This window comes from Gadus morhua, chromosome 12, assembly GCF_902167405.1.
Source record: "Gadus morhua chromosome 12, gadMor3.0, whole genome shotgun sequence".
Classification (NCBI taxonomy): domain Eukaryota; kingdom Metazoa; phylum Chordata; class Actinopteri; order Gadiformes; family Gadidae; genus Gadus; species Gadus morhua.
The window spans coordinates 26827639-26837844 of NC_044059.1; the positions used below are offsets into that span (position 1 = coordinate 26827639).

General features: G+C 46.0%; 1 protein-coding gene across 1 annotated transcript; it reads left to right on the forward strand.

Moving 5' to 3' along the window:
- The first annotated feature begins 8292 nt into the window (after window positions 1–8292).
- LOC115555576 (protein ALP1-like) lies at window positions 8293–10123 on the forward strand. The gene is made up of 2 exons (XM_030372513.1): window positions 8293–8535; window positions 8995–10123. Exons 1-2 carry the CDS (start codon window positions 8408–8410, stop codon window positions 9971–9973), a joined length of 1107 nt encoding a protein of 368 aa, XP_030228373.1. The 5' UTR covers window positions 8293–8407; the 3' UTR covers window positions 9974–10123.
- The last annotated feature ends 83 nt before the right edge of the window (window positions 10124–10206 follow it).

The following is a 10206-nucleotide window of genomic DNA, read 5'->3' on the forward strand; positions in this document are numbered from 1 at the left end:
TGAGCCCAGTGGTTACCAGCAAAAAGCCAGAACAAATTATTTTCTGTCGTTCCTTTTATTTCCGTGATTTGAACTATTCTGAATAATAACCATAATGTCATGAAGAACATGCACAAGCCCTTCACAGGCAACCGAACTCCGCAGAGACGACAACTCCCACTTGAATTAAGCAAACAGGTTTGTTTTTCGATCAACCAAGGTCAGGCTGATTCAATCACTGTGGTATCATACAAGTGAAGAATAGAACAGGCGATTCATTATCTACCAATGGCACGCTGAGGCAACGAAAAAACAAGAGTTGCACATTGGTTGAATCCAATTTCAGGGCAGAGATATTTATGGAGCACGTAAAAGACTGATGTTGGAGAGGACGTTATCATGTGCAGGCGATAAATAAAAGCTTGGTTGCTATGTGTGTTTTAATCCTCATGATACAATCCCTTAATACAATGTGTAGCAAGCGGAGCGCGAGTATACAAGAACAAAAGCTGGAACGCACAACAGTATGCAGTGTTTGGAGATACCAGCACTGGGGAGAAAGGATGATACAGCATCTGTTGTTTGATTAGTGACGCAGTGTGGAAATGGATTTTCAGTAAAATGTTTGTTTTTAAATGGAGGGAGGGAATAGGCTGTTTCTTTAGAGGCACAAGCATGGAAATTAAACATAAATACACAATTTATCAATGAGGAAGTTAACAAATATGTGCTTTTCAGATTTCAAAGACGATATGAATTCTGCATACATGATCAAATAGATTAAATGAAAAGGATATTCTGTACTTAATTTTTCCTGAATGCTGTCCCTCTCTTTGATAATACTGTGTCATTTGGGTCACTTATGTTATAAAAGTATGGCCTGTTAAGCACTTTGAGACTGCAATTGGATTGAACTGAATTAGATTGAATTGATACAGGTGCTTGACCCCTCCCCCTCCCATGCTGTGATCTTTGATTGACAAGAACAGCTGTTTGCCACACAGCCCTGGAGGCATTTGAGATATCATTTGTAGCTCCTTTATTGTTTGTTTGGGGGTATAATTATGTTCAACAACAAACAAAGAAACGTTGCCAGGATTGCAGGATAGATTACTGATGTTAGTATTTGATACAGTTGCTAATTCGTTTTTTTTCTTTTCAGCCCTCCAACGCAAATCATTGAAGTCGTCATGGTCACGAAATGTGGTTGCCTAGCAGTGCCTCGGCCGGGAGTGCAGCTAGCGTGTGGATCGCTAGAGAGATTGAAGGTTATTCCGTTGTTTCAAAGTTGGGCTGCGTTTTACTCCAAACACATTCTTCTCACAGAGCGAGTGTGTTGACACAGTCCTTGTCGTCACCTACACCTAGCCAACGGAATGGAACCGAATGCCTTTGACGTGAAGATATGGGTACATTTTTAAATCCTTAAACGAAAAGGACCATTTCATATTAGCATAGAACCGATGAAAAACGATGGGCTCAAATGGGAAAATAACCAATCGAAATAAAGTTCCGCAACGGAAATCACTTTGCGTTGCAAATTGTAGGGAACATAAGGGCTCAGATGAAAAATCTGTTCAGAAATACTTCAACATACGTAATTTAAGGCAATGTAATGGGGGGGGGGGGGGGGTCATTATTCTTTGGGGGAAATGTCTCCTATTTTTTGCTTAGTAGGTTTTCTCCACGTGGAAATGAACCTTTAGGCATTATAATTTGTTAATTAACATTACTGGGTGCAAGCTATTTTCCAGAACATTTTCACTTAATGTAGACAAAATCTGAAATTTCTAAACGTGGTGAGGACATGTCCCCAGTGTAAAGGACACCTGAGTCCTGCAAAGTGTTTTGTCCTCGGTGGGGGACGATGAAGGGGACGAGTGGGGAGATGATAGAGAGAGACGAGAGAGGGAGAGGGTGGGGGGGGGGAGGTTCACGGTGATGGGGAGGACAGGATGCGTTCGCTGAGGTTTTAGCGATGGCCTGAATCAATCCTCAGAGGATCCTTCAGCATAGTCATTTTTTTCAGCGTTGTAGCCTCCCGTCCTGTGAGGGTCTTTTGAGGGTGGATGGGGTGGAGGAGTGCGAGTTCGGTGAACATGGGGGTTGGGGGGGTTGGGGGTGATCAGTTATGATCCGCCCCGGCTCTCTCGGGGGGGGCATTGACGCTGAAGAGGCTCAGCGCCGCGTTGGAATGGAAAATCGGAGAGCTCTCACGGCGGCAGTCGCTGGAATCCATCGCGACAGCCACTCAATTGGTTCTGACCGCATTGATCCGCTAAACGGGCGGAGCATTGAGGTGGAACGACCCCAGGGGGTGACGCCGGAGCCCCCGTCCGTAATTCCCCGAGATACGCCCCCCAGTACTACCCCCTCACCTCCATCCACCCCTCAACACAGGGACCCCCCCCACCCCTTCATGGTCTTTGAACCCCTACCTCGGTCATCCCCCCCCCCCCCCCATCCTCCACCCAGCCTATTATTTCCCCAGCCTCCCCCAGCGGGTGTAATATCAGCAGCCGAGTCCACTCTCTGTGCCGTGGACCAATTACAAAGCCGCCCGGATAGATTAAAGAACCCGTCTGACAGCAGCTCAACAATGCACCTCACACACACAGCGGGATCACACAGCCACATTAAATCAGGAGCCAAAAGAGCCACACACACACACACACACACACACACACAGCGGAAACCTTACCCGCAGTCATCTACACACGACACGGTCCCCAACATAAACATACAGTACATGCAATGTTTTGGTGCTCACATCGCACAGCACCTGTTCTTTTGACACAGTATGACACAACTAGCGCGCACACACACACACACACACACACACACACACACACACACACACACACACACACACACACACACACACACACACACACACACACACACACACACACACACACACACACACACACACACAGTCATCAGCTCAAGGCAGGTGTTTGTAGTGGCTGTTTGTCAAATCCAGTGAGGAGAGAAGAGCAAGCACTAATGAGACTGAAAGCTACTAATTGGACCTGTTTTAATTGCTGCACACACGCTTTTCCAGGGTTAAACTGTCTGGCCATGTCTTGTCAGGTGTCTGGACAGAACCGCAGCTGCTTTTTTGACTTCCCTGAAATTACAAAAACCCTCAAAAACCCTTATTTATGGAAGAAAGTAAAGAATAAAATGATGTGGATACATGTCCCGTGTTTTACTTAGTAATTCGTCGTGGAGAAAGAACATGGAATATCCTTATTTTATTTATTATGTCATTCTATTTAAATCTGTAAATATCTAAACAGCCATGAAATAATATTTCATTCTAAATCCCACAAAGACGTTATTATTTTACAATATGCAAACAGCACGTAGATTTACGCATATCATTAGAAACAGAATCGCTCTCTGAATGAACTCTGTGGCCATCTTTGATGTATATTTACAGAATCAATTATTCACCGAAGGCAAAGTGAATAGTGGGGAATAGCTATTCCCCACTATTCACGGAGCCTGAGGTGAATAATTATTTTAGTATAAACTACACGTGAACACTCTAAAAATAAATAAGAGAACGCTTTCGTCGCAAAGTGACGAGACGACATTTTGCGACGAAAACAACAACCCGAGTTTGAGATCTCAATCATGGGATATTGCCCAAAATCCCGAGATAGCGAACCAATCAAATTGCGTAATCTCAGGAGGTTCACGTGTAGCATATACATATATATATATATATATATATATATATATATATATATATACATATATACACACACACTGAGTGCTATAGAAACCTGGCATTGGAGGGTTGCTGGTTACATTTTCTGATTCCCTTAAAGGGAGTGCAAGGATATCCTTGAGCATCCAATAACCTTGCACTGCTTCCAACAAGCTATTGGTTACCCTGCATGACTGGCACCACCTTTCTAGTGTGTGTGTGTGTGTGTGTGTGTGTGTGTGTGTGTGTGTGTGTAAGAACATTCTTTGCGTGCTTTCATTGTAAAGCTCTTTGAGTGGGCACAGTTGCTAGAAAAAAGCTGTGTCAATGCAGTCTGTGTGTGCGTGTGCCTGTGTGTGTGCCTGTGTGTGTGTGTGTGTGTGTGTGTGTGTGTGTGTGTGTGTGTGTGTGTGTGTGTGTGTGTGTGTGTGTGTGTTTGAGGCATAAGGGCCTTAACACACATAAATGTCTGACTGCCCACGGAGACGTGAATAACAACACACCGCTAACATTTCTCAAGGGCAAGGTTGACAATTAACAACCTACCAGGTAAGTGTTGCATTCACCGTCAGGGAAACACAGAAGCATACACTATAGTTGATGGGGTCGGGCAAGCTCAGGAGATAGATCGGGTTGACTTGTAACCAGAAGGTTGCTAGTTCAATCCCCGACTGTTGAGATTTTCCCGAGGTAGACGCCTCAGCCTAATTGCTCCCGACGAGCTGGCTGTCGCCTTGCATGGTCGACAACGACGCCATCGGTTAGTGAATGTGTGCATATCTGTTGTAAGTCTCCCTGGATAAAAGCGTCAGCTAAATACCCTAAATGTAAATGTCAATGATCACAAAGGTGTATGAGTATTCCCGATGTGTTGGATAGAACAGTGCGGGAAGATGTCATCACAGATGCCTGCACCCCATCGGGTGGTGGCATTCTCTGTGACACCCTCCCATGTGGGGTGGGGAGTGGGTTGGGGGGCATGGATGCTTCGCCTGTGTTCTCTGTTCAAGAGATGTGGCGCTGTGAATAAAGCCAGGCCAAGAGATTGAGGAATAAGATTGGGCAGATCTGTAGGGTGTGTTTCAGCTATAGCCCTGGGGGATTACAAAATCCCTGGGATAGCCTCACTCATCTCGGACATGAAAAAGCTAGAGGCACTCTTCAGCAAGATGCTGAGGCTCAAGCGTAGAGAGATCAGAAGTCTGCCCTGATTGGAGGACTCGGATGACCTTTTCTCAACGAAGAAGTGGGACTGATGTCGTAGCGAACCGGCGATACATGAAAGAACACCACACTGCATAACAAATTTGCTGTTGACAAATTAAATGAAAACTTTGGACTGCTCAAAGAGAGCCGAGTGAAAGTGTGTGCGCGGCGATGTCTACTTCCAAGCGCAGGGGTGAGCGCTGAAGGCGGATGTAGGAGGTGTGTGACGATGGGGAACAGCAGGCTTGCGGAGGCAGACCTCGTCGGCGTGAGCCAGCAGTAGCACCGGACTAACCAGGAGAGCACGAGGCTGGAGCCAGCACACCCCCCCTGATCCCCGGACACTCACCCACCTCCGATGTGGAGCGCAGCAGATATGAATCACGGCTTGAGCGATCTGCGCAGGGGGGCTTTGTCATCATAATCTCGCCTGAAAGAATGGTGCACTGCACGTTTGATAAACGCTCTGCACGACGAGGCAAGCCTTCGTTTGTAATAGCGCCGAGCCCGTGGGCCAGCGGCATCCAATGTCTTGCATATTCAAAGGATGAATACTAATTGGAGAATTCAAGTGTGTTTACACACCACGCACAGATACCTCCTTCAAATGTAATTATGCGTTGCCTTTGTTGTTGTATTGTCCCTGAACAATGCATATTAAGAGTTGATCACAGTTTACAGCAGTAGAACATGGCAGCCTGTCCAGGCCGGTAGCCCGAAAGGTAAGCGGGCGAAACCGGGACACAGCTTCCTTGGTGTTCCTACTAAACCTGCCAGTATAGAAAATAAAGAAAAAAAGACGGACAGCGACTCACGACGACCCGACGCTTTCGAACACGCGTCGATAAAATTGCAGATGATGCCGTGTCGTAACGAAGGCAGCGGAGCGTGCTGTGCGAATGCTTTTGCTTTTAATGGTTTAATTAAGGAGACCGCGCTCAAAGTAGAGCGGAAAATTCCAACATGGAGATGAGGCAGGGGCTAGGCCTGGCAGCAGCGGAGAGGCTCAGGACTCTGTGCTAATTGCTCCAGCAGCAGACAGATGTGTCTCAGGTTTCTGCCCATTTGCTGCCTTATTAAAATGAGCCGCACCCCCACAGAACACCAAATCCTGTCTTTTCTCCCTGACTAAATGATTTACGACATCCCCAGTCCATTGTGGCATCCCTATTTCCTAAACCTTCTATCAGAATCAATAAGGCAGCGCTTTTGGCTTGGGGCACTGAGCATATGTTTAATCACCCACTGAAGCAATAGCAACACAGTCCTATTGGGTGATGTGTTGTGAGAAATGTGTGGTTGAAAACTCAGGAAACTCACAAACAAAATAGGGGGGAAGCTCAAAATAACCGATAAACCGCAAGCAACGTCTGTCTCTCTGTGTGTCCATCTGTCTGGCTGTCCGGCTGTCTACATATCAAATCAGGAACTCACTTTCCTTTTTTATTACTGATGCAATATCATATCAGCTGCATGTCAGTAATATATATACTGCCTTTTTTTAAATACATTTCAGGATGCGGTTTTGAACTGAAACTGTTTTTTTTATTTATTTATTCAATCACACTTAAACCGGAATGGCAACATCTCTCCGGCCCGCCATTGATGCTACTTTGTTATAAAATTGGAATTGGTAGCCCAGAATGAGCTGTCCGTTTCCATTACGTTGCCAAAGAAACTGGCATGACGTTTCCTTCCTCCATTTTTTCCCTCTTTATTGCAATAGGCAATTTGCAGTGATTGAAAACGTACTTAAGAGGCGCATTCATAAATCAGCACTTCCAATCAACCACAAACGATTGTGATTTCCATACATAAAGTTTTAAAAACAGAATACCTTCCATAGGTAAAAGCACGGCTGTGACACAGTGGCAGTGGAGCAATGGGCGGAGTATTACTGGCTCAAGGGCATTCCCTCCAATGAGTCCGCAGTCCCTGATTGGTCCATTGTCGTCGGGGGAGTGGATTACATCAGGGCATGTTCATTCAAAGACCTATGGTTATCGGAACACCAGGGACATCGTGGAGGTCATCATCTGCACTGTAACACTGAACACACGCACAAACATGCATGCGCTCGCTCACATCGACACACATACACGTTTGTAAAACCATAATCATCTGCACTGTAACACTGAACACACACACACACACACACACACACACACACACACACACACACACACACACACACACACACACACACACACACACACACACACACACACACACACACACACACACACACACGTTTCGAAAACCATAGAAATGTAATGGGTGATTTGTGATAAGAATTCTTTTTTTGAGGCGTAACTACCTCCTGGGTAGCTGAACGCTCAATATGGTTTCTCCTTGTTATATCAAGTATTATTATTCATCCAAAGGTTGCAATGGTTAGGCAATCGATTCGCCTTTGTGCTTTTCGGGAATGCTTCAGCTTTATGCGGCATGTGGGCCTGATGTCTTTCTCGCTGATCAGTTCACCTTTTGGTGGCACGGGCCCAATGGCTATTTTTGATGAGCAAGGGAAAGCCTTTGTCAAGCGTCATTAGCTCAGTATAATGATTTGATAGTTTTTCTTTATCAGTGACTTTAAATCAATGCACTTTATGCTCCGTTCCAGTAGTATGGGGCAAGTGTAAAGTCACATAGTATATTGTGGCGAGAAGCACGGGATGGACGTTACGGGGCCCAGGTTTAGCAGTTATACAACTCTCGCGCCCGGTACACCGCACAACTGCGAGAGTTGCCTTTAATTGAACACACACACACACTGCACACAAAAACACACTCAACATAACTAATTAACATATCATCTCAGTGATGGTGTCGGAATCAACAACAACAACTAAAATACACCCCCACAGCAACCAACCCCATCCCATGAACCCCACTCTGCAAAAGGACCCAGGAGGGCCAAACAATAAGGGTAAGACCCCTCCCATGGTCAGTTGTGCGCCCTGAACTGACGTCCACGCCCGTGGTCTCCAGAGTATGTTAATGCGGCATTTGGGAAATCACACACCACCCGCACAGGTTGCTCTTGTGAAGAACAGTCATTGGCTAGTCTTTGTTATTGTTAGCTACATTAACCTCTTTAGCATACAAGCTCGAAAAAAAACAACAAAACTTTACATTGTATTTCCCGCACAGGAAGAGCGTAATATGCATAAATTGGTGACTGGATAGAGCAGCTATGTAAAAAAGTGTGTAAGAACATTTGATAACGACCAATGTGGTACACAGAAAAGATATCTCCTTACGGTCGCAGCCAATCTTTGTTTGTACGGTTTACCTCGCTGAACTCGGTTGACTCTCAGGAGCCCGAGTGGATACGACCAAAAGGGGGCGTGCCTCGGTGAAATCCCGCAAGAAAGCTGGATCTCGAACGCATCTCGAACGCACCATTGCGCGCGAACGTGACGTCATTTCCTGGCTTGTATCACTTTATAGAGTTCCCGTTTGTGTTTGCGGGTATCGCTACAGTACGATTCGGGGGACGGCATGGACGACATCAGGGCAGCGGCTGTCTCGGTAGTAGTGGACGCTTTCATAGAAAACGAGAACAAGATTGTGGCTCTTCTAAACAAGCTCCAGGATGAGGAGGCACAAGAACATAGAAGACGCAAACGGTATGTCTGTCCACACTGCAGTTGGTTTGGTCGCGTATAAATGTTTTTTGCAGCGTTATGCAGAATCATCTTTTACTCGAAGGCTAACAAACTAGCTGCTGGTGTGCTAAAAACAATAGCGACGTAGACTGTTGTGAGGCCGTTGCTCTTTACTTCTGTACTCTACTATGTTCCACGTAACGAATTTCTTGTGAGAACTTCAGAAGAAATGCATTGTTTAAGTTTAAGATAACTTTTGGCGAATTTCATTGTAATATGTATCAGACATCTACATCTACATGCGTAAAGTACCCTGGACATGCATATCTTGAATTGTTTTGTTTATGGAGAATTACGTATAGATCCTTTGCCTTGTGATGTAATGCAATGGAAACACCAAACTGAATGGGGTTGCTGATATGAATTGTTGTTTATCTACATTAATCAGTTTTCTTCTCCTTTTCTCTCTCCCTCACATAGGGTTGTGGCTGTCGCTATGGCTATGCTGCGGTGCAAGCAACGGAACAACGTCCATTCTGGCACAGAGTGGAAGTTGATGCTGGCTATGGATGACCCCACATTTGTTCAGAACTTCAGAATCACAAAAACCCAGTTTAAGGTCCTGCAAGGGTACCTAGAGGAGGGTGGTCTGCGCAGTGACCACTTCCAAGGTCTGCCTCCCCTACCTGTTCCCAAGAAGGTGCTCATATTCCTTTGGTACATGGCCCACCAGTACTGCTTCCGGGAGATATCTAACAAGTTCAACGTCTCGCGATCATCAGCGCACCGCAGCGTATTCCGAGTGCTGACCATCATGTCCGCCCTTGGCCCGGCCTTTGTCTCTTGGCCTACAGGCAGAAATGAGAAGAGTGTATCTGCCACCAGCTTCGAACGCGCATGTGGCCTTGAGGATGTCATAGGAGTGATTGATAGCTGCCACATCAGGATCCAGAAGCCACGGGTCAGAGGAGAGGACTACAAGAACAAGAGGAACTACTGCTCTATTCTCCTCCAGGGGATTGTTGACGTTGAGGGCCGCTTCATCAACGTTTTTGCTGGAATCCCTGGCAAAGTGCATGATGCAAGGATGCTGCGCTCATCCACATTTTTCGAGGAATGGCAGGAGAAGATGGGGGAGTACCGTCTGCTGGGGGACGCTGCTTACATCGGTCAGGCCTTCCCCTTCATCGTCACCCCCCTGCGAGGCATCGGGGCTCTCACAGACGCAGACCTTCGTCACAACACCGACGTCAGCCGGGGTAAGTCCATCGTTGAGCAGGCATTCGGAAGGATGAAGTGCAAGTGGAGGCGCATCAGAGACTTGCAGAACACTCGCCCCGGCACTGGGGTGAAGATCATCTTGGCTGCATGTTACCTTCACAACTTTGCCCAAGGTGCCTCGGTAGCTTGTGATGAACACCCACATGGATGTCCAATAGAGGAAGATGCCAATGAGTAGGAAGTTGTGTTCGGGCAATTTTTGGGGAAAACCAAAGACTCTACCAAGTTGAATAATAGATGCTTCTATACACTCCCATTTTCTGACTTGTATTATGTCTATTGCTGACACTATTCCTGTGTTTTGTAATAAAAGTGTAAAACCTTAAAATTAATGTTGCTTTATTTATAATCCAGTTTATTTAATGGGGCGGGAAATGGAAAGGCTTGGGTAGTACAGTAGTCACATTGTAG

What these genes read in the sequence shown, in the direction of transcription:
- LOC115555576 (XM_030372513.1), top strand. Translation starts at nt 8,408, where the DNA reads ATGGACGACATCAGGGCAGCGGCTGTCTCGGTAGTAGTGGACGCTTTC. An exon ending in GAACATAGAAGACGCAAACG is followed by an intron (nt 8,536 to 8,994) that starts GTATGTCTGTCC and finishes TCCCTCACATAG; the next exon opens with GGTTGTGGCTGTCGCTATGG.